The sequence below is a fragment of the Rhinoderma darwinii genome, chromosome 4 (genome assembly GCF_050947455.1).
Source record: "Rhinoderma darwinii isolate aRhiDar2 chromosome 4, aRhiDar2.hap1, whole genome shotgun sequence".
Lineage (NCBI taxonomy): Eukaryota > Metazoa > Chordata > Amphibia > Anura > Rhinodermatidae > Rhinoderma > Rhinoderma darwinii.
Window position 1 is genome coordinate 143,441,995 of NC_134690.1, and position 26,251 is coordinate 143,468,245.

At 38.6% G+C, this 26,251-nt stretch overlaps 1 protein-coding gene across 1 annotated transcript in view; it reads left to right on the forward strand.

The window, feature by feature from the left end:
- The window catches only part of NAALADL2 (N-acetylated alpha-linked acidic dipeptidase like 2), a 710,493-nt gene extending 691,360 nt beyond the window's left edge, over positions 1-19,133 (forward strand). The window contains exon 14 of the mRNA XM_075863660.1: positions 18,545-19,133. Coding sequence (XP_075719775.1) covers positions 18,545-18,743 — 199 coding nt within the window. The 3' untranslated portion in view covers positions 18,744-19,133. The remainder of the gene's footprint in view (positions 1-18,544) is intronic.
- The last annotated feature ends 7,118 nt before the right edge of the window (positions 19,134-26,251 follow it).

The window sequence follows — 26,251 nt, forward strand, 5'->3', positions numbered from 1 at the left end:
GTTTTTTGGGTTTTGTTTTTATGATGTTCACCATTCCGTATAAATGACTTGTTAACTTTATTCTGCGCGCCAGTACGATTACGGCAATACTAAATTCGTATAGTTTTTTTAATAGTTTTTTAATGTTTATCATTTATGCACAGAAACACTTTTTTTTTTTTTAATTCTTGCGTTCAACATAATGGTTTTATAGTTTCTGTTACGGATGTGCAACTTCTATTTTGTGTAGGTTTTTTCAAATAAACAAATAAATATATAATATATATATATATATATATATATATCCAAAAAAGAGAACGTGAATCAGCACTCAAATAATTGAATTATTTGAGTGCTGCTTCACGTTCTCTTTTTTGGATATAAAACATAAGGAGAGGTTTGCTCCTTTATATTTGAAGCCTTGCACCAGCCTAGTCAGCCATTTGTTCACAGTGCTGCTCCAATCCTTTGCTTTTTTATATATATATATATATATATATATATATATATATATATAATTATTTTTTTACATCATAAAGCAATTTTTATTGGGAATATGTTTTTTGAGTGATCTTTTTATTAATATTTTTAAACACTTAACTCTTTTAAAAAAAAAAGGTTTTGTCCTACTAGGCTACTAGACTTTGCGATTAAACTGTAGTCGCTGATATAATACGCTGCAATAATTATGCATTGCAGTGTATTATGCCTGTCAGCATAATGCTAAGTGGTCCTACTACACCCTGCCAGAGGTGTTCTAAGATGGCAGACTAGAGGGCCATTGCTTGGCTTTTGGCTGCCATAGCAACCAATTGACACCACGCAATTGCGCGAGGGTTCAATGGCAAGGTTTGGAGTGCTCTCTGATTCCAGCCGTTAGAGTGGGGAGTCGGCTATATCACAGTGACTTACATGTACTTAATTTCGCAAGAACATGTATAGAGCCCATGATGTAAATATATGTCATAGGGCAGGAAAGGGTTAATATGATGAATGACTAGATGAGATATACTGTAGTTACTTGTGATCCTTCATTGTCACTGCAGCAGGCATCCAGCACTTATTTCTTATTATCCAACACTTATTAATTAGCTGTTTCATCGAAAACACTACATATTCGTAAATTGGACATTAACCCCTTCACAACTTTCATATGGCTGTATACATTCTAACTGCTGATGCCCCGTGCAGTTAGTACGTATATAGAACGTTTGCAGCGTGCATCGGGGTTTAATGAGTGCAGAAGCTGCTTCAGCGTGAGCAGCTCTACACTAATCTATATGTTGGGTCTCTTTACAAGTGCTGACACCTCTTGGACTTAGTTTCGTAAAACAAACATGTGTTTTTTTTTTTTTATTAAACTAAACTTACAAGTGTAGCTCTGCTCACAATGAAGCAGTCTGCACTTATCTCTGTCTCCCTGCTCTCTCCTCGTGTGTCGACACCTCCCCCCTCCTTCTCCCTCGGTGGGCTTCTGCCGAGAGATAACATAGCCAGTGTGCTCGTTATCTGGGCAGATAAGGTACTGATAGTTTGTTTAAGTTCTTTAGTCTTCTTCTCTCTCCTGGAACCCCTGTGAGGGGAGAGTGAAGAAGGCTAACTGTTACAGAGGTGAAAATGTGTGTGTGTGTGTGTGTGTGTGTGTGTGTGTGTGTGTGTGTGTGTGTGTGTGTGTGTGTACAGATGTAGCCGTTTTTACCTTGACTGTTAAAGCATTAAATACACACTGGCTAGATATCTTATCTTGACTTTCTCAATGGCTTTTGATGTGTGATATCACGCTGCAGCAAGTTATCAGAATCAAGTTAAAGATGGCTACATCTGTATGTATGTGTGTGTGTGTATATGTGTATATATATATATATATATATATATATATAGATTTATATATATATATATATACACATACAGTGTATATGTATATATATATATATATATATATATATACACACAGACACAGATAAATAACAGATAAATATATATAAAAAAATAAAAAAGTTTTTTTTTCACATTTTAGTGATTTGTCTGCTCATAATAAAAATTTAAAACATGGAAATCTAGAAACTTAAAGTCTCATAAGTCTTGTAAAGAAAACAAAGTAAAAATATTTAGGATATTCAAAGCGGTTGCAAAGATATTATCGTTTCAAAAGGTGCACATCAGAAATGGAAAATTTAACCTGGACACAGGGGTATCAGTGACTCTTGGTTATGAAAGGGTTAAAGTTACGTGATTAGAATATTAAAAGTTATACATAAAAGGTACATTAACCAGAAGCATACCATGGAAAATATGATTTATTTGCATTAAAGTGGATTTGTAATCTTACAATTATTAGGCTCTATTATCCAATTGGCACAATATTTTTTTGTGCTGTTTGAGCTATTAGTAAAGCAAACTTGTCCTTATACTATGCTGTCCTTACTAATTCTTCACAGTAAAAACACTTTTTTTTATCATTTTTGTGTCGCCACATTCCCAGACCTATGACATTTTTTTTTTCAGTTGACCCGAGCTGTGTAAGGCCCCATGCACACGAACGTAAAATTACGCCACGTTCTTACGGGCCCATGGACTTCTATTGGCCACGGGTACCTCCCCGTATGCTTAGGTGCCGGTGCCGTTGAAAAATATAGAACATGTCCTATTTCAGGCCGTAATTACGGTACGGGCAGGCCCATAGAAGTCTATGGGGCTCCCATAATTATGGGTGACTACGTGTGTGCACCCGTAATTACGGGAGCGTTGCTAGGCGACGTCAGTAAATAGTCACTGTCCAGGGTAGTGAAAGAGTAAAACGATCGGCAGTAACTCTTTCAGCACCCTGGACAGAAACTACCGATCACAATATAGATCAACCTGTAAAAAAAAAAACGTTCATACTTACCCAGAACTCCCTGCTTCTTCCTCCAGTCTGGCCTCCTGGGATGACGTTTCAGCCCATGTGACCGCTGCAGCCAATCACGTATTTACGGGCACGGGTCCGTAAATACTGGTGCAATATGGGTCGAATACGTGTGACCAAGGACCCGTATTTACGCCAATATTTACGGGAGGGAAAAAATACATTCATGTGCATGAGGCCTAAGGACTTGTTTTTTGCAGGCTTGTTTTGATTGGTAGCATTTTGATTTTTATTCCCTTTTTCGGGAGGCTTTATTGAACTTTTCTTTTCCTTTTGTTTTTTTCTTGTTCGTACCAGTCTTGGGCACAGCGATCGTCTGATCTCTTCTCTGATACAGATCAATACTGATGTATTGTAATCTATTATTCCTGTCAGTTATACACTTACAGGGAGCCTATTAGGCCCTACCACTGGTAGGGCCTAATAGGCTTCGTACATGGCAAACCTAGAGGCTATTGTTAGGCCCCTGTATGCCATGGCAACCCTTTAGCACCCATAGATCGCATCATGGGGGCGACGATGGGCTTACAGAGGGAGCTTCCTCCCTCTGTAAACCATTTAGGTGCCAGGGTTGCTATTGACCGTAGCATTTATGGAGTTAAATGGCCCAGATCGGAGGTTGGGACACCCGTGCAGGGCTTAAACTCAACCACAGTAAAAAGTCACTGGCCTAACCGAAGGCCCCTTAGTGACCATCGTAAAAAGGTATATTGGCGGTCACTAAGGTGTTAATGTCAATATTATATACCATCATAACATTATTATTATTTATTAATAAAATTACTTTTATCGTTATTTAAGGTGGGAAGATTTTGAACAATCGATATAACATTGTGGATAGTAATTTGTTCCACACGATGTCTTGATGGCTAAACTCAATTTGACAAAACAGTAAAATCACAGGAGATCACCACAGCAGAGCAGCCTTTAAATCTGTATTTTTAACCCCTTTGGCATTCCTGCCCTACTATTACGGCACAGTGATGGTGCAGGCACAGGAGCTGTGTCTGTGCCGTCGCCACAATGTGCTGGCAATAGCCAGAATATGGAATAACTTCAATCCCCACTGTGTAATACCTTGGATGCTGCGGTTGATAACGATCATTACACCTAAGGGTATGTGCACACGACCTATTTTCAGACGTAATTCAGGCGTTTTACGCCTCGAATTACGCCTGAAAAGACGGCTCCAATATGTCTGCAAACATCTGCCCATTGCTTGCAATGGCTCTTACGATGTTCTGTTCAGACGAGGTGTAATTTTACGCGTCGCTGTCAAAAGACGGCGAGTAAAATTACGCCCGCGTCAAGGAAGTGCAGGACACTTCTTGGGACGTTTTTGGAGCTGTTTTTCATTGACTCCAATTAAGTCCGTAAAAGACGCCGTGAAAAACGTGAGTACATGCAAAAACGTCTGACATTCAGGAGCTGTTTTCGCCTGAAAACAGCGCCGTCATTTCAGACGTATTTTGCGTTTGTCTGTGAACATACCCTAAGGAGTTTGACAGAGATATGGGCCCCTTCTGTCAGTTAATTGGTGTCCCACACAACATGATTACAAAAAACAATGAGTTTCCATGATAGCCAGTGCCCTAACAAAAGCCCTGCTTTTGCTATTTGCCTGTTAGGCCCTGCTATGGCAAATTCTAAAAGTCTGTCAACGTTACAAAACTATTGTTGCAAAAGTATTGCAATGTATTATTAAAGCGAGCAGAGGAGTGCAGATTTAAGTTCCTAAGTGTGAATAAAAAAAAAAAAGATAAATAGGTTTACACAAAAATGTTAAACATTTAAATATACCCTTTTCTTCAATAAAAATGGTTTTATTTTGTCAAAATAGTAACAAAAAAAAATAGATACAGGTATTGGCACAATCATAACGGCCCAAAGAAGATAAGAAAATGTTAGTACCGTATGGGCAATTGTAAATAAATATCCACAACGAACTTGCTATACCCCCTGAAAAAAAGAATGCAAGTTCATTAACCTCTTAAACCTAAGTGACCTATATATTCATCGTGAGCATGTGCTAGTTACCATTCTCTGACGAATATATACTTCACCAATGATCTCGTGGGTACTGCCACTGTACCTAAGGAAACAGCCAGGCTCCTGCCGGGATCAGAGGTAACTCCGATCCCAGCAGTTTAACCCTTATGCTGCATCGAAGGTGTTTGACAGAGAGTGGGGGCTACCTCTGTCAACCCATTGGCACCCCCTTTTTTTTATGGTATTGGCTGTCTGGAAATTGGGACGCTGACTGCTGTGTAGACCCATCTCTAATACTAAAAAGAGTGCTGCTGCTTTTGTTAACTTTTGGGCCTATTGGTCATGCCATTCCAAAGCATTATGCATGATAAAAAGATTTCAGCTTCTAGTCCCATAGTGTTTCTTTAACCTCTGACATTTCCGCATAGGAGCAAGATATTAAAAAATTATTCTTACAAAAAGAGTTTTGTATATATCTCTTCTCGTAGGTCAGCTTAAAAAAAAAGTTTTCTGCCAGCCCAACAAACAATAATAATGAAAAAAAACGTAAAAATACAAAGGCCCTTTAACAACATAGGGCTTAAGTATTTATTATTATTCATATGTTTGTTGATAATTAATTGAACATTACAATAATTTTACATTTAAAATCCATTAAATTTAAGGGCTTATAAGAATTCTAAGATTTCATTGTTTAATTGGCTTGCACATATAAATAATTTCGGAAATCATACTTTGCACAATAACCAGAAGAAAGCAAGTCAGAAAGAAAGAATGATGTGTTATGTGCGGTTTTCTTGGGGCTTCTCTGAAGGCAATCTTTTGTTACACTGACCAATAATAGTGCAGCTGGTTGCACAGTGCCTGGCTCTATGAAAGGTTAGGGTATCCCAGTAATCAAAAGTAAAAAACAAACAAACTACTAGAAATGTATTAAAACTCTTTTATTTAAGTGTAATACACTTTGCTTAACCCTTTCATGACCAAGGGTCATTGAGGCCTGTGTGTCCAGGTCACATTTTCCATTTCTGATGTGCACTTCTTTAAAAAGAAGACTTTGCAACCACTTTGAATATATAACTATTTTTACTTCGTTTACTTATGACTTATTAAAGACTTATGAGGCTTTAATGACCGGGCCTGTTTGTCACTTAATGACTAAGCCAGATTTTGAAAATATGGTATGTCTGACTTTATCAGAGAACAACTCTGCAATAGTTTTGTATATGCAAGTAATTCTGACATTGTTTTTTCGTCACATATTGTACTTTATTTTAGTGGTAAAAGTAGACTGATATGATTTGCGTAAATTAATAAAAAAATTCAAAATTTGAAGACCTTTTGTAAAAAATTTCATTTTTCCCCAGTTTGAACTGCAATATGTCACATATGTACATACATATTGTACAATTTTTATTAAATATATATTTCCATCTCTTTACTCACTTTTGGCTGCACTTTTATACATTTTTAAGTACATTTTGTTTTCCTGCACCAAGCCAAGTTTCATAAAGTTCATAGGTGTCAGAATGATGGAAACCCCAAAAAATGAACCAATTTTGAAAACTACACCCCTTTAGGTATTTATTAAAGGGTGTTGTAAGTATTTTGACCCCATAGTTTTTTTTGTAGGAATTCATGCAATACAGGTGTAAAAAAAAAGAATTTAAATTTTTTCACAAATGTATAGTTTTAAAGGCAGATTTCTTTGTATAGCGACCATGAAGAAACACACCCCTAAATCTATCACCCTGTTTCTCCTGTGTTCAAAAATACCCCCATTGTGGGCCTAATATGCTGCCTGGACACATGGCAGGGCCCAAAAGGAAGGGAGCACCCCTGTGGATTTCAGGACACATATTTTGCTTGAAAATGTTTTAGGCCCAACTGCACATTTGGAGAGGCATTGAGCTGCCAGAACGATAGAAACTCCCCATAAATAACCCCATTTAGAAAACTAGACCCCTTAAGGTATTTATCTAGGGGTGTAGTGAGTATTTTGACCCCACAGTTTTTTGCTAAATTTAATGCATAGCAGGTGAAAAAAAAAAGTCACTTTTGTCATAAAGGTATAACTTTGAAGACCGATTTCTTTGTAAAGAATGAGAATGAAGAAACGCACCCCAAAAATCTATCACCCTATTTCCCCTGTGTTCAAAAATGCATCCACTTAGGACGTAATTCATTGCCTGGCTGCATGGTGGGGCACGAAATGACAGGAACCCATCTATGGTTTTCAGGACATAATATTAGCTTGAATGACTTATAGGCCTCACTCCTTCTTTACAAAGGATTTGAGCTTTCAGAACGATGTAACACCTCCAAAAGTGACCCCATTTTGAAAACTACATTCCTTAAGGTATCTAGGGGTGTAGTGAGGATTTTTTTTTTTATGGGAAATCTTTCCCTAATGGTATTCATTTAGGGGTGTAGTGAGATTTTTTTTCTTGCATTCCAATTTATATGTGGGCTATAGTATAATAAAAAGTGAAGTGGAAAAAAAATCAATGGATTGGATGATAAAATGGTAACGAAAATGAATAAAAGGGCTAAAAAAATTTTTGGAAATAAAATTATTCATTTAGGGCTGTATGGTACACACGGAAACATTCCCTAATGCAGAGCCCTGGTTTCTCTAAGCAGGTGTCACACTGATCACTGCTTTCCCTCCGTATTCCGTTCCTAGCACATATGCGACATTTCTTTTGGGGTCTGCTTTTTTGGCAGTAGGGGGCACTTCGGATGGGGAATGTTGTCCTGGGACAATTCTGCTGGCTTGGCTAGATGATGCCACCCCTCCCCTCCCCTCGGTCTCGTCTCCAAATTTAAGATTTTTAATCACTTTTTCTTGATAGTGAGGATAGGATCCCTGGTTCCCCAGCTTTCTAAAAATGACAAAGGAATTATATAGTGACACTTGGATGAGGTGAACGGACAGTTTTTTATACCAAATCTGGGATTTCCGGACAGCACTGTAGGGCTGCAGCATCTGTTCTGCAAGGTCCACCCCACTCATGAATTTTATTGTAATCCTGTATGCAAACAGGCTTACAGACGGTACAATTTGTCCCGCGTACATGAATATGGCTGCTGTTGTCTGGGTGAATCGATGTAAGCATCAGGACATCTCTCTTGTCACGGAATTTGACAAGCAGCAATTCCTCATTACAAAGTCCCCTGATTTCCCCAGCTTTAAATTTTTGGTTTACTAGGGACTTTGGCAGGCGTTTTTTATTTTGGCATATGGTGCCACTGTTTTTTTTTTCAGACAGGCACCTGAAGAGGGGTACGCTAGTGTAGAAATTATCCACATACAAATTGTACCCCTTATCCAAAAGAGGGTGCAAAAGGTCCCAGACAATTTTTCCACTGCTGTTGAGTGAAGGGGGCATTATGGAGGGACAATTTGTGAGTCTTTCCCTTCATACACTCTGAATTTATGAGTGTAACCTGAGTCACTTTCACACCGCTTATAAATTTTTAATTCAAATCAGGCCCTCTTGTTTGGCAAATATTGCCTGAATTGTAGGCGGCCTTTGAAAAGGACCAGAGACTCATCCACGGCGATATTTTTTTTGGGGGGTATATGTCTCCGAAAACTTCCCATTTAAAAAATGTATTAGTGGCCTAATTTTAAAAAGCCGGTCATGGCTGGGGTCACTGCGTGGTGGGCAAAACGTGTTATCAACAAAATTAAGGAAGCGCAGTATGTTCTCAAAGGGCTGCCTCGTCATTATCTCTCTGTACATAGGGGTGTCATACAGGACATCAGATGTCCAATAGGACCTAATTGTGGGTTTCTTAACTAAACCCATATTCAATAGGAGGCCCCAAAATTGTAAAATGTCTGCCACAGCTACTGGGTGCCACACACTATTTTTTACGTAATAAGATGTTGGGTGACTAGCGATATATTGAGCAGCATATAAATTTGTCTGTTCAACCATCAGGAGTAATAACTCCTCTGAAAAGAAGATTTTAAAAAAAGTCCTCCTCCCTAAACCCCTCGGTGCTGATTTGGATGCCCGTCACAGAACTAAATTTTGAAAGACACGGGGTGTATGACTCCGTGGGCACCCAATCGGGGTCAATGGCACTAGTGCTAGGCGGACAAACGTGCCTGCGGCGCCTTGGCTGTGGCTCCTCATCACTAGAGCTAGTGAATGATGACAAAATTAAAAATTGCTCATCAGTCTCACTTGCGCTTTCTGTATCCGAGCAGATCATGGCCTAGGCCTCTTCTGCCGAATACAGATGCTGAGCCATTTTATTACTATAAACCTAACACTAACCCTAACTAACTTTATCTAACTAATAGCCCCACTAACTAACGCCCTACACCTAACTTACGCTACCTAATGCCCTATGCCTAACACTAAGTAACAATAATGAACCCTACTAAACACCAACTAAATGCTACATTATATATTTTTTTTATATATAAAATGTCCCTACTACACTAACCCTATAAACCGAACGCTGATAAATGTTCCCTATGTGCAGCCACATACACAAACACTAACATTACTGCAGTGTCCTGATAATGAATATACATCACTGCCAGCCTGGACGTGATGTTTATTCAGAATCCTGACACTTCTGAATCTTTTCTGTGAGATTCCAGCAAGGCAAACGTAATCTCGTTTGAAATGACAGGTTACATCGTAATCTCGCGAGATTACGTTTGCCTTGCTGTAAATCTCACAGAGACGCTACAGACGTGTCAGGATTCTGAATAAACATCACGTCCTGGCTGGTAGTGATGTATATTCATTATCAGGACACTGCAGTAATGTTAGTGTTTGTGTATGTGGCTGCACATAACGATATAACTATATCGCTAGTGCAGTATAAATAAATGGAGAGAAGTGTATGACGCTGATTGGTCAGCGTCATACACTTCTCTGTACAACGCCCACTTGGTCTAAAGTAAAAACACGCCCACTTGGGCATTAAGAACCTCATTAGCATAAAGCTAAAAATCGCTCATAAAGTGGTTTAAAATAGATCGATTTTTAAATAAAAAGCATTACTGTCACCTACATTATAGCGCCAATCTCCTTATGTAGGAGATAGGGCACTTATAATGTGGTGACAGAGTCCCTTTAGCAGTTAGCCCTCTTCACTTTCCAGGAGAGAGAAGACTAAAGAGTTTAATATCTTATTTGCCCAGATAACGAGCACTCTGGACAGAGGCCGAGGGAGGGGGGAGGTGCCGACAAACATGGGGGAGATGGAAAATTGCAGAGCTGCACTTGTGACTTTAGTTTCATAAAAAAAAACACATGTTTGTTTTATGAAACTAAGTCAAAGAGGTGTCTGCACTTGTAAAGAGACCAGACATATAGATTAGTGCAGAGCTGCTCACGCTGAAGCAGCTCTGCACTCATTAAACCCTGATGCACGCTGCAAACGTCTATATACGTGCTAACTGCACGGAGCATCAGCAGTTAAAACGTATACAGCCATATGGCAGTCATGAAGGGGTTAAACACATGAAAATGCAGTGTAATTTCAAGGGGAAAATGTATATAAAAACACACACAGTCTTAGGGCTCATGTACATTGCTGTATTATGGTTTGGTATGAGCTTTTAGTTGTGTGTTACGAAAATATGGCACTCATAAAAGTGTATGGGGCTTCTAATGTACCTCCATATGCCTTTGATTGCATATGAAGGTTTTTTTTCTGTCTGACTTATATGGAAAAATATGGTACTATGGAGATATTCTTACTGGGAAGCATTGCTTCTAGGGCAAGCTGTAGGGACCACTGGAAGTACCTACAGAACTGTAGGGACCCTATGTGCTGCTGTACAGGCTCTGTGCACTTGGCTTTGTCGTGTGCATGATGTCTACTGGCACAGGAATGTAATGCCCAAAGGGAAGTGCTTGCGGTTGGCGGATAACATTATAATCATCAATATAGGCAATCAAAACTGAGGAACAGACGTTCCCATATTTTGATTGTTTAAGCTTTGTGAGAATAGATGTGGATACACCCCAGACATTTTCCTAAAGTAGTACTAACTATGTAGTCATTAGTCAAATTTATTATTATATAGGGCACAGTTTGAGACTGGCTGGTAATGTACTATTCATATTTAAAGGGTAGTTAAACCCACAAAAAACTTTTGACATGTCATAGTGACATGTAAGAAGTTTTGATCAGTGGGAGTCCAAGCATTAAGACCCCCACTGATCGCTAAAATAAAGTGTCAGAAGCTCTCAGGTGAGTGCTGTGCTGCTTCATTTCCTCAGAAAGCTGAGCGTGCGGTGTACGGACTCAAGACTTTTTATTGAGACTCTACACCGCTCACATGTCAAAAATTTTTGAACGTTTAATTACCCTTTAATGTTTTCAACAAACATAATAAAAGTACAACTCCTATCATCAAATTACATCATCCTACATTTTCATTATTTCAACTAATCTGTTACACTATGGACAGAGCTTAATTGCAGCTTCAATGTTGTACCTGCCAAATAAGCTGGGTTCACACATTGCATATTTGTTGACAAATTTGCACTGAGATTTTGCAACAAGATAAGATTTTGTTAACAAATCCCATTTACTTACAATATAAAAAATCCTCAGAAGATTTTCAAGTTTGCAGCATGAAGTGAAATCCACGACTAAATTCCCATGAAATCTGCATGTATCACATGCATATTTTGTTGCGGATTCCTAGGCTGGTTCAACAGCGTTAAATTTATGCAATGTGTGAACCCAGACTAAAGTTTATGTGGAGAAGGCAGCAAAATCACTTTCAGCCTCTTTCAATTGCTAAAAATGATCTCTCACTTTTCTAGGGCATATTACGTGAATTTTAGTCCTGTATAACTTTTGTATGAAACTTTGTGCTGTAAGTTACATTATTCATTGTGATACACACAATACATATTTCTAACTTTTTCTTACAATAGATAAGAAGTATGAACTTTATGCAGGTGGAGATATGATTGTGTTAACAGCACAATTCAACTCATTTTACTTTGTGTCTTTTACATACCTTTTAGTTTTGATGTTATCATTTCAGAACACACATATTCTCACCTATTGAATTGTGATTGTGTAGAAGAAATGGACTGTTAAAGTAAGAATTGATAGAACATGGCTGTGTTGAGATTTAGAAGCAGCCTTACAATCATAGGAATGCCAACCCAGATTCCTTTATATGACCCATTCTATTGTTCATCACTTTTCATATAATTTTTCCTACACCTCCTTACATCATAAAACCGCCCCAGTGCCGAATGTGTACAGCATTTAAAGTAGTGCAGACGGATACCTGAGAGTAAAGCATTTTATAACAGGGCTAGGATTCTAAACTTCAATTTGACTCTGAATTGTTTGGAAATAAAAACCAGAGGTTTATTCATCTATAATAGAGAATTGCATTATCAACGATATACTCATTTACTTCTATTGCTCAATTAGTCACCCCGTTTATGACCGATGATAATGACCGATCCGCTTTCATTCAACCTATCCCTGCTTCTCACGTAACATGGATGTATTAGGGTATGTTCACACGGCTTATTTTCGGCCGTTTTTCAGGCCATATACGGCCGAAAAATGGAGGGAAAATCGGAAACAGAACGCGTCCAAACATCTGCCCATTGATTTCAATGGGAAAACGGGGTTCTGTTCCGACAGGCCATTTTTTACGGGGTCGTTTTGAAAAACGGCCACGTAAAAAAACGGCAGCAAAAAAGAAGTGCATGTCACTTCTTGAGACTATTTGGAGCCGTTTTTCATCGACTCTATAGAAAAACAGCTCCAAATACGGCCATAAAAAACACCATAAAAAAAGCGACTTTCAATAAAAAACGTGTGAAAATCAGGAGCTGTTTTCCCTTGAAAACAGCTCCGTATTTTCAGACTTTTTTTAATAAGCGTGTGAATATACCCTTAGGATAGAGCTACCCATAGACAACGCTCTGGATTTTTTGCAACTATCGCAGTAATCTGGCGGTCGCAAAGAGATCACATTGACTTAACACAACGATCTTTCACTGTGTGACCTGTGTTGCGGCCAAAGTCGACATGTAGCCCTAGGAAAAACTCACATGTCTCCACTCTTTTGCACCCACTCCTGAGTTTGCCTAGAATACCTGGTCCCATGACTGATCAGAGTGTAAACAAAACAGGGCCCCACTTTGAAATCATAATGGGAACCTCCGTAACATGATCACTGGGGTTTTCTTACTATGAACTGGCAACCTGGTTATTTAGGGAGGACCTTAGGACTGTCCTGCCATATTACCTGTTAATGGGATATACTTTAATATGTCTGAATATAACTTAAAGTATATAAATAATAATGGTGTAATTGATATAGAGGGCAGTTGTTCCTGCACGTGAAGACCCTTACATTCAATGGCTACTAAATACCGGATTGACAATCCAGTATAATATAAACAGTCAATTCCATACAAGTGAAAATCTCTGGAGTATAAATGATGAGTGTTATAGAAGATAGTTAAACGCAAAGCTTAAACGATTCTTTTACTTTATCTGGCTTCTGTATAGAACAGGTGTGGATGATAAGCAGATATAAAAAAGCAAGCGGCGTGGCTATCTCTCTGATACGGTACAAACAGCAAAGACAACGCTTTAGGGTTATTTATATTAAATAGCCTTTGCTTAAAATTGAATTGTTAAAATACTCAAAATACTCTTTATGTCAAACTGTGCGTGTTTATGAATCCCTTTATGAGAATTCTACCATGGTGAGTCCAATCTCTTTCACTAGTTAAGTCCCAGAAGATCTGCTATATTCTTTCCATGTTCCTATTTTTAGTGAATACTTTGTTTTCCAGGAAGTTAGGCCGCAAACTAATGTAGTCTAAGGGCTTATTCAGACGAACGTATGATACGTCCGTGCAACTCGCGTGATTTTCGCTTGCCTCGCACGGACCTATGTCAGTCAATGGGGCCGTTCAGACTGTCCGTGATTTTCACGCAGCATATGTCCGCTGCATAAAACTCACGGCATGTCCTATATTTGCCCGTTTTACGCGCATCACGCACCCATTGAAGTCAATGGACTTATGAAAACCGCGCACGGCACATGGAAGCACATCCGTGTGCCACGCGCGATGTGCGCTACAGTAGTCAAAACTATGAATGAAAACGGAAAAGCACCACGTGCTTTTCTGTTTACAAACATACAAACAGAGTGTCATAATGATGGCGGCTGCACGAACATCACACAGCCACACATCATATGCTGCTGACACACGGAGCTGTTATGGACCTTTTGCGCGCGCAAAAAAGCGGCGTTTTACAAAACGCACACGCTCGTGTGAATCCGGCCTTAGTTTAATAGTCCAACTTATATTCATCCCAGTGTTTATTAGGAAAGCAGTGTCATAGCCGACGAGAAATTGTTTTACGAAAAGCTTCACGGAGCTGTAGGCAATGTGTGCCATTTTATGTATTTTTTGTGTAAACAACACATCATTTAAATGATAGTTCACTAATAACTACAATTATATAGACGATGCTATAAAAAGTAATTTTTTTCCAGATGCCACTTATGATTGTGTATTTTTGTTTTTTAAACTTAATATAAAGTTAGACAAAAGGAATCTAAATAACACATGTTATTTGAAGCGATATTGTGTTCATATTTATATACAGTCTAACGGTAATTACATCCCAGGTGGTCTAGATTGGTTGTTCATCTACAGTATATCCCTGTGGGTAAGGCATCGTTCACATTAGCGTTCAGTTCTGTTCATGGGTTCCGTTAGACCTTTCCGTCGGAGGAACCCATGAAAAATAGAGTAGTCGACTACGCTATTATTTCTGTGAAAAGATGGAAACCTTATGAAACGGAAACCATTTGCAACAGAAGCATTACCATTGAAATCAATGGTGATGCATACGGAACTATGGTTTCGGTTTGCCTTTCTATTTATGGGTTCCTCCGATGAAAAGGACTAATGGAACCCGTGAATGGAAGAGTGACGCTGATGTGAACACACCCTTAAGATATCCTTGGAGAGCTTGTGTGGTTTAAAGGCTATGTACACCTTCGAAAGTGATTTTATATATAGATATATATACATACAGTCCAAAAGCAGATGAACACAGCACTCCAACATACCATATATCAGGCCATGTGCTCATTACCAAGGGATGAATCAGTTCCCCAACTTCAGTATAAAACAACCATAGAACAGAATAACGGCACCAGGACTTCAGAGCAGATGAAACAGGGCGGATTTATTCACTATATATATATATATATATATATATATATATATATATATATATATATATATCAAAAAATAAGCAGCAACTCCAAGATTCAAGTGAATAAATGGGTACTTTATTGCCCGTGCGACGTTTCAGCTCCGTCCACTGGAGCCTTTCTCAAGCTCAAGTTAGCTTGAGAAAGGCTCCAGTGGACGGAGTTGAAACGTCGCACGGGCAATAAAGTACCCATTTTTTCACTTGAATCTTGGAGTTGCTGCTTATTTTTTGATTTGTATATACTTGGAAATTAGTCTGTTCCTCAGAGCTTGCACCCACACGCTGCCAGTGCTGCCTGACTCTGTATATACCTATATATATATATTTATTTTTTTGTCAGTGTGTTGGTGCAACTTTCAAATTACCCCTTATTAAAAATAATTTTAACTTTTTAAGATACAGCTGCTTTGTATCCTGTATACAGAGCAGCTGTATCTTTCGCTAAGAATTGAATCTGTCAGGTCCACGGGACTGACGGGTTCAGTGACAGCGGGTTCACAGGACTCTGTCAGAGAGAGAAGCAGGACCCGAATTCACTGAACCAGTCAGACCCACGGACCTGACGGGTACAAGATTCAGTGAACAATACAGCTGCTCTGTTTACAGGATACATAGCAGCTGTATCTCAAAGTAAAAATAATTTGTAAGAAAAACGAATTTTAAAGTTGCACCAATCACATGGAAATTTTTATTTAAAAAAAAAATCACTTTCAAAGGTTTACATAGCCATTAAGGGTTAATTAGTGTCACCTCTTGAGGTCGACATTGGTTAAGTGAATAGTGGAAGGAAATTCAGAGAAAAAGAGCATATGTAAACTGCACCCGTTAGGAGCAGTATAATGCAGTAGGCCTGCATTTATCTAGATGTGCATTCAAACAGCTAGGTAAATGTTCAGTTCTTGGATGCTTAGGTGGTAGAGGCAAAGAAGTCCTGAGGCAAAGCCACCCAAAACATCACACTTTTACCACCATTTTGACAGCTGTTATACTGTTCCAACTGTGCATTAATGCGGTTGCTGCTAATGTCATCCAAATATTTCCATAGATAGTTATCTAAAATGGTTTGTGAATCATTTTTTTTTTTTTTTTTAAACTCGTTTTATTAAAGAGTAACGAAGTCTTACATCACAAAACATATCAGCATGACAGTATCAGATGGGTAAGGGCATCAAATTTCCAGTTCGGAATTCACAGTCCGCATTACACAATACTTGAAACAGATGTAAAGCAGCATTTGTACATGGTTAATATACACATCATGTTACACAGGAAACAACATATCATCACAAGGGTATCACTGTGTTGACAGCAGGGAGTCACGTAAATCAACATATCTATGTAGTGTGTATTGTGTTTGTGAATCATTTTTAGATATTTTTTTGCAAATGTGAGACCAGCATTGATGTTACGAATAAATAGCACTTTCTTCCTCCTTGCTACATTTTCATGTATCCAGTGTTTTCCCAGTCTCTTTTTTTTTCATTGTGGATTTATAATGATGAGTCTTCCTGGATGTGTTGTTGCTGTGTATGTAGATTAATTTTCACCATTGCTCCTGGACATAGTAAGGGACCCGCCGACACTGAACCCATAGGGTCTGGGGGACTGACAGATTAAGTGTAAAACAAAAGATACAGCTGTCCTGTATGGAGAATACAGAACAGCTGTATCTCCAAAAGTAAAAGGAATTTTTAATAAAAATCTATTTGCAAAGTTACACTAATCATATTGACTGATCTGTTTATTACAAAACAATGAAAAATTGGAGTAAACTCTGGCACATTTATTAAGAGGCAAAACCCTGTAAATTAATATGTTGCATCTTTCGGCCGGACTGTGCACCACAATTGAGGTGCAATGACCGCAGCCATGCACCATATATTTCCCCCCTTCAGCCAACAAAAAAAAAACCCGCATAATCACCTCATCACTTCTATTCTGGCTTCGCCAGCTGCTTCATCAATCCAGTGCCGTTCATACAAGGGCCTGACGCCGAGCAGCGTCAGGACCTTATATGCGACTCAGCACTTCGACGTCATCACTGCAGCATTTCATACAACATCCTGACGCTGCCCAGAGAAAGGGGAGAAAAAGAACAGTGAGTATAATTTTTTTATTTATTTAACTGTCCAATGGAGGCAAGGTAGGTGCCAAGCGGGGACCTCTACCTTTCTTTGCACCATAGGAGCTAGCGTAGATTTTCACTATAATTATAATTAAAAACCAGTTTTCTGGCGTAAATTATAACAAATGTGCGGCCCGTGCCCCCTTTCCCCAAGGTACCGCCCCTTTACACAAAAGTGCCATGGGTGGCGCAAAACGGTCAAAAGTCGCAATTTGTCCCTTTTGCGACTTTTCTATGCCAAAAAACTGGCATAAAAAGGTTGATAAATTACCCTCATTGATTTTCCCTGTAGTACAGTCTGATTTTTACTTCATAAGACCTGCAAACATGGGGATTCATATCAAGGCATTAGGTATCACCTTTAAGATTCTAAAATGTAGAATGAACGTTATATCAAGTTCATTTTTTCTCTGATCAATTATATATCATTCAATGCTAAATTAGTTATAACCCTCAATGCCATTTGTCATTAGATAAGCATCTAGTCCGTGAAGATAGAGCTTCGACGATTCTTTTACTTGAATTATCTGCCTTACAGTTTGTATAGCTCAGGTATGGATGATAAGCAGATATAAAAAGCTGGCAGCGTGGCTATCTTTCTAAAATACAAACTGTAATTTTACATGCAACTTCTGTACATTTTTCCTCACCCCGTGTCTTTCCTATTGATAGACATTTGTTGCACTACAACTCACACATAGCTTGTATGAAAATCTTATGAAAATTGCATGTGAATGCAACTCAAAATACATCAATGGATTGCAACTGTCACAAATAACACCGGTCCCACTAAAAAAAATGGTCTTTGTGTAGCCCCAGAGTAAAGCAGGGGTTATTCACAGATGTATGCAAAAATAAGTTTGGCGCAAATCTCACGCAAGTTTCATGACAACTACTATTGAAGCTGCTGTATATGAGTCTTGCAATAGGTAAAATTGGAGCTACAGTATAGCGCTTTAAAAGGTCTATGCGTGGCCCCAAAGGGGTTCCACATAAGCACTTTTCGCTATGACATTTATTTAGTTGCTACGCGCATTACACTGGCGCATGTGTGAGAAGGAAGCATTCAGAGACACTGCCGCTATTATGTCTGTGGTATGAATACATGCAAGAAATGGCTACTTCACGTTTCATAAATGGGGAACATGCTGGTCCCATTTTAAACTACATGTAAATTGTAATGTCTGTCTTTTATAAATGTGCCCTAATATGTCGTCATAAATGCGTAGAACATAGCATGACATTAACACCTTCATGTTTCTCTCTTTCTAATCCTTTAGAAATATATTGTACAGATTGGATGAAACATCAACTCGGTTTTCGGTACTTCAAGAAGCACAAGATCATTGCAAGATTACAAAGTCAAATGAAACCCTTATGACAGCATTGCAAGAAGTGTTGAACTGCATTAGCTCTGCTCAGTTATATTTCAAAGAAGGTCTGCACCTGTTTGAGAGTGACTTGGAAGTAAAAGACTAACAGGTTATTTTAGTCTATAGCCACATAAATATGGTCCCACATAAATTTAGTAAAGGTCATATTTAACAAACTGGTAAAGCTATATCTAATCCTATATGAGGCCGAAAAGCGTAAACCCACGCAGAGTGACTTTCTTTATAAAAATTGCTGCACACACAGGTGACTGTTATTTCATACAATGTGGTGAAACACAGTCTGGATTTCATTAAAAATTGGACAAGTTTGCTTTTCTTCCCTGATGACTTGTGAAGCAATTGTGTAGGTGTTATAATCTAAAAGTCAGTGCTACGGATTGAGATTTGCTTTGCATTGGTTCCTGTTGTATGTTATTCTTCTGATAAGATATTTTATAAGAAAAATGAAGCATAAGATTGAAAAGCAACTGATATCCTCCACATAATATAATAATATTTCAGCTACTTTCTTGGTGAGGGTCAGTCTATATATGTCCTAAGTAAGACCTTTTATAGAAATTTGATTTATTATTAGGAGAAAAGGTAAGTTTTGATGTTTTTATGTTTTTGTGTTATTTATTTTTATAATACATTGGTGCTTTCAGTCACAGTTTTAATGATACTTGCAAATCCAAAATTCAGTAACAAATGAAAAACAAAAGTTGATGTTGAGTTTAATTATCAGGATTTTTTTTTTTTTACTATTAAAGGCTGTGCCCACATCTGCTATCCAAGTTCTGTTGTTGTGCTCAGTTATAGGAGCAGAACAACGAGAATATCAGAAGCATCGGACTTAGACCAATGGCGCCTGACGGAACCCATTGACTTTAAAGGGTTCTGTCGGGTTTCCCTCAGGGTTTCCGCCATTTTGTTCTACAAAAACGATAGAATCTGCGACAAAGGCACCTATCGAAGCCTCTGACGCAGATGTGCACAGGGCCTAATCTGTAAAGACTGTAAAGATAAATATTATATAATTTTCTATCACACCAAATTAATATTGTGAAATTATTTCATACTGAAAAAAGCAAGCTTTATCAGTACAAGTATAAACATTTCCAATCACTAAGAATCACACTGTATTAAAAATGTCTTAAATGATGTAAATGATTTACTTCAGAATAAAATATTTTTGTATCTTAAATTTAGGTTTTCAACATATTATAGATTATAGATTAAATAAACTTGCAAATATAAACACCTTTGCAACGATTTTTGTAATTTTCCAATGCATCCAAAAAATGATTCTGTAAATCTTGATTATAAATACCATGCTGTGTATAGAACACCGATACTGTTACAGTCTATAAACAAACTCTGTGTGTAGCCCCTTCTTGCAGTCATTTGCCCCTTCTTCTATCTGCCCGCTCTTATACTGGCTGCTGGTTATCAATCAAGTGGCAGATGTGAGGGAATCTGTAGGATCAAACTACACATGGTTTTTTTGTAGTCTGTAACCATAGAGACACATAGGTTTGCATCGGAGCTGTAGAGACACAATCGTAGGAGATTTTTAAACAAGACTATTGGCAGAGTTTTATTTTAGAGGCATTGCAGCAATTAAAAAGGTGTTATAGTTAAAAATTCTGCTTAATCTTAATGGTCCTTCATAAACTGTATAACATTCTCTGCTTTAGCATAAATACAAAGAAGTTCTCGATCAGGGACTGGTGAGTGGGGGAAATTATTTTTGAATAAGAAGGGATGATGGTGATTTTCTTTTTGTATGCTCTGAATAATAGATAAGTCCCCATTCTGGGATCTGAAAGCTCGGCACAGATTCACAGATATTTTAGCCAAAGCAAAAAGAGATTGCACATGCTTACAAAAAAGTCTTTGTAAGGGCCTGTTCACATGACTGTTCGCTTTCCTTTCCGGGGTTCCATCGGAGGTCGTAGTCGACTCCGCTATTGATTCTGAGAAAACCGGAAACCTGCCGGAATGGTGACGAACGGAAACCATTAGCGATGTTTCCGTCACCATTGATATCAATGGTGACTAAAACGGAATCTGTGGTTTCACTTTCACTTTCCATTGCAGGGTTCACCCGACGGAAACCTCCCTAAAGGATTGTTCCATAAGAAATCATTCTATTTAGGAAAAAATATTTGGTGTATGTTTTTTGTCATTACAGTAATTTATGTCAAACATTTGTCGCATCATGGGTAAATCTGAGCATCTATGGCCCGCTTCAGGTGTGTGGTTAGTACTTGAACTTATACACAGACTAAGGCCTATTGCACACAGCCATATTACATGGTAAAAATAATACCACCCATAGAGGTGCATGGGGCTTTTCTATCTCTGTATGCCTCAAATTTCATATGGAGGTTTTTACTGCCAAATGACATACAAATGCAACCGAAAAATAATGATGGCATGAACCGTCACATTCTGTATTACAGAGGCATTCTCCCCTAGAAACATTGCTTCCTGATGGGAATATCTCCCACATATAAGCACCCAATGTAGCATCAAACAGCAGCACATGTAGTCTCTGTGGCTCAATAGTACAGAGCTGCAGGGGACTCTGCATCCTGCCATACTTCCTCCTGCACAAGGCTCTGGCATGTGCATGATGCTTTAGGCCAGTTTCAGACAGGTGGCCACATTTTAGGGTCTACATCATGGCTAAAATTCTGGACCTTGTGTGACTCAACTGAACTTAGACCACCATAGAGTTTTGTGGTGATTTAAGTTTGCTCAATATAACCTTGTGGGGTCTGGTTGTTACGGCCATATTATCAACTTCTGAAATGGGCTTTAAGCATATTCTTCTAAAGCAGGACTTTTGGCATAGAGATTTGTTGGCTTGTTGCTGTGCAGACTGTCTAATATTTATTGCTTATTGTATTTTTTGTTTACATAGATACTGTAGCATGCAGCCACTGTTACATGTGTTTTCTTTGTAAAGATACGAAATGTAAATAACCAATAAAATCTCAGTTTCATGCTGTTTTTGAATTTACAACAGAACTGTTTTATATTACATAGTTACATAGTTTGTACGGTTGAAAAAAGACACATGTCCATCAAGTTCAACCAAGAGATGGGAAAGGGGAAGTAAAAAAGGTCTACACATAGGAGCTAATATTTTTTTGTTCTAGGAAATCATCTAAGCCTTTTTTAAAGCCATTTACTGTCCCTGCTGTGACCAGCTCCTGCGGTAGACTATTCCATACATTCACTGTTCTCACAGTAAAGAAGGCTTGTTGCCTCTGCAGGTTGAACCTTTCTTTTTCCGGACCGAGGGAGTGCTCCCTTGTTTTTTGAGGGGGTTTTGCATGGAACAGGATTCAACCATATTTTTTGTATGTGCCATTCATATATTTATATGAGTTAATCATGTCCCCCTTATTCGTCTTTTTTCAAGGATAAATAGGTTTAGTTCATTTAATCTTTCCTCATAACTTAGATTCTCCATGCCCCTTATTAGCTTCGTTGCTGTTCTTTGTATTTTTTTCCAACTCCAGGGCATCCTTTCTATGAACTGGAGCCCAGAACTGGACTGCATATTCTAGATGAGGCCTCACTAATGCTTTGTAAAGTGGTAATATTACATCCCTGTCCCGCGAGTCCATGCCTCTTTTAATACACAACAATATCTTGCTGGCCTTTGAAGCAGCTGATTGACATTGCATGCTATTATTTAGTTTATGATTTACAAGTATACCCAGATCCTTCTCAACAAGTAACTCCCCGAGTGAAGTGCCCCCTAGGACATATGATGCCTGCAAGGTGTTCATACCCAGGTGCATAACTTTACATTTATCTACATTAAACTTAATCTGCCAAGTGGAGGCACCAAACACTCAGTTCGTTTAAATCCGCTTGAAATTCACGAACATCTTCCATAGTCTGAACTATATTACATAGCTTGGTGTCATCTGCAAAAATAGAAATAGTGCTATTAATCCCATCCTCTATATCATTAATAAATAAGTTGAATAATAGTGGTCCCAGTACTGAACCCTGGTCTACACCACTTATAACCGGAGACCATTCAGAGTAGGAATCATTGACCACAACTCTCTGGATACGGTCCTTGAGCAAATTCTCAATCCAATAACAAACTATACTTTCTTAACTAAAGTGCTTAATTTACCCATTAGACGTCTATGGGGTCAGTGTCAAATGCCTTTGCAAAGTCCAAAAACACTATATCCACAGCGGCCCCTCTATCTAGGTTTCTGCTCACCTCTTCATAAAAACAAATCAGGTTGGTTTGACAGATTCTGTCCTTAGTAAAACCGTGCTGGCTGTCACTTATAATACTATTTATTGTCACATAATTCTGTATATAGTCCCTCAATAGCACCTCAAACATTTTCCCCACAATGGATGTTAAGCTTACCGGTCTATAATTTCCCGGCGAAGACCTAGAGCCCTTTTTGAAAATAGGCACCACATTTGCCCTGCGCCAGTCCCTTGGCACCATACCAGTCACGAGAGAATCTCTAAATATTATGAAGAGGGGGACAGAAATAACTGAACTAAGCTCCTTAAGAACTCTAGGGTGTAACCCATCTGGTCCCAGGGCCTTGTGTACGTTTTATTTAATTTAATTTAGCCTGCACCATATCTACATTCATCCAATTCAGTATATCAACTGATATATTAACAGCACTGGCAGCGGCTACATCAGCTGCTGTAATGACAGGGTAGGGAGACAGACAGGTGAGCCCTAATCTACCCGCCACTCAGTCCCTGCCTACTTGCAACGACCCATCCTAAGCGACGGGGTACAACTGGGCGACGGTCCCTACGCTCAGTAAGTGCAAGACAGACAAAACAGACGGGTACACAGAAGCTAGGGAAACGGGGCAGCTGCCCACGGAACACCGTGAGCAACAAGAGTGGTGAACGAGCCGAGTCAAACCAGGAGAGAGCGAGGTACAAAACGCTGAGCAGGAGAGTGGTCAGAAAGCCAAGGTCAATAACAAGCAGAGGATCAGTAGTACAAGCAGCAGCAGCAAGCCAGGAAACAAGCATAGAAGAATCACAGGCAAAGCAGGAACAGGAAAGGCTGGTATAAATAGACAGTGGGCGGGAACTAGCTCCATCTGGCCAGGCTGTGATAGGCTCTCCCACTCCTAAGCCTGCCATCCTGAGTGGTGGAAGATGGAGTCAGTCTCACAGACATAGGAGCAGGTGCAGACTGATTGCCCACGGGCGTCGACACAGAACCTGTGTCTGGCAAATCCTTTACAGCTGCTCTTACTTCTGTTGTATATACAGAGCGGAAGAACCAATTTAGTAACTCTGCCTTCTCTTGATCCCCTGTGACCAACTCCCCATTACCACTATCTAGGGGTCCTACATGTTCAGACCTTGGCTTTTTTGCATTTATATGCTTGAAGAATTTTTGAGGATTTGTTTTACTATCCTTGGCCACCTGCCTTTCATTTTGTATTTTTGCTGATTTTATTACCTTTTTACAGATTTTATTAAGCTCTTTATATTTTACAAAGGCTACAGCTGTACCCTCAGATTTGTATTTTTCAAATGCCCTTTTTTTGTCATGTATTGCCCTTTTTACAGAAGGTGTAAGCCGTGTGGGGTTTAATTTTAGTCGTTTATACTTGTTACCTATAGGAATACATTTTGCAATATAATTACCAAAAGTAGATTTGAAAATCTCCCATTTATCATTTGTACCATTATTTGACATTAGTTCTTCCCAGTCTATATCCTGAATTGCAGCCCTCATCTTGGGGAAATTGGCCTTCTTAAAATTAAGTGTTTTTGCCCTCCCAGCCTGTGTTTCTTTTTTACAGTATATGTAAAATATAACTATATTATGATCACTGTTACCGAGGTTTTCACGAACATTGACATTCCCAACAAGCTCTGTATTATTAGAAATGACCAGATCCAACAGAGCTTCACCCCTAGTCGGGTCTTCCACAAACTGGCCCATAAAATTTTCCTGCAACAGGTTGAGGAAATGTCTCCCCTTTGCAGTTGAAGCCGACCATGACACCAATTAATATACCGGTAATTAAAATCTCCCATTATCACTACAGTACCAGCCTGCGCATCCCGCTCCATCTGTTTATATAGCTTACCTTCCATCTCCTCAGTTATATTGGGGCGTCTATAGATTACACCAAAAGTTATTTTTTCAGTGTTTACCTCCCTTTGTAATTCCACCCACAAGGTTTCAACCTCCTCACAAGCTTCACCCTCTAATGTCTCATTCACACTCGCCTTCATATCGCTTCTCACATACAGACATACGCCACCACCTTTCCTATTTGTCCTGTCTTTCCGAAAAAGTGTAAAACCCTGTAGATTTACAGCCCAGTCATGAGAAGAGTCTAGCCATGATTCAGCAACACCAACTATATCTATATTTTCTTCCAGTACCAAGGCCTCCAGCTCCCCCATTTTGCTTGCTAGACTTCTGGCATTTGTGAACATACACTTTAACTTGCCTTTAAATGTTTCACTTTCAGTATCAGAAATGTGATTATTTGACATTATTTGGGCTTTTTTATTTTCACTGCTGTTTTGTAACGAAATTATCTCCTTATCTTGTTGCCTAGTCCTCTCCCCACAGTCTGTTTCTCCCCCCACCAATATAGTCTGACCCCTCTCTAACCTAACTACCCCTTTATTTTCTACATTGACCTCCCTCCTCAGCCCTAGTTTAATATTACTGGAGTCATTTTAGTCTTTTTAGTGTTTTTAGAAAATAAAAGCACAATCCCACAAATTCCAACTATAATAGAAAATAATCCCTCATGTTTTTCCATAATAATACATTTTACTTGTTTAACCCCTTAAGGACCAAGCTTAGTTTGGGCCATAAGGGTTAGAGCCCATTTTTTTAAATCTGACGTGTCACTTTATGCGGTAATAACTCTGGAATGCTTATACCTATCCAAGCGATTGTGAGATTGTTTTCTCATGACACATTGGACTTTATGTTAGTGGTAAAATGTGCTCAATATATTCAGTGTTTTATTTGTGAAAAAAAAAATAAATTTGAGAAAATTTGGAAAAAATCGCATTTTCTGAATTTGAATCTATCTGCTTATAAAACAGATAGTAATACCACACAAAATAGTTACTAGTTCCCATTTCCCATATGTTTACTTTATGTTGGCATCATTTTTTGAAAATTCTTTTATTTTTCTAGGATGTTACAAGGCTTAGAACATAAGCAGCAATTTCTCAAATTTTGAAGAAAATTTCAAAAGCCTCTTTTTTTTTTTTAGGTACCAGTTCAGTTCTGAAGTGGCTTTGAGCCACCCAGAAACCCCCATAAAACATCCCATTTTAAAAACAAGACCCCTCAAAGTGTTCAAAACCGCATTTAGAAAGTTTCTTAACCCTTTAGCCGTTTCACAGGAATTTAAAACAAAGTAGAGGTAAAATGTACAAATTTCCTTTTTTTTGTCAGAAAATCCTTTTTATTACATTTTTTTTTGTAAAACAGAAGGTTTTATCAGAAAAACTCAACTCAATATTTATTGCCCACATTCTGCAGTTTTTAGAAATGTCCCACATGTGGCCCTAGTGTGCTAATGGAATGAAGCACCGGCCACA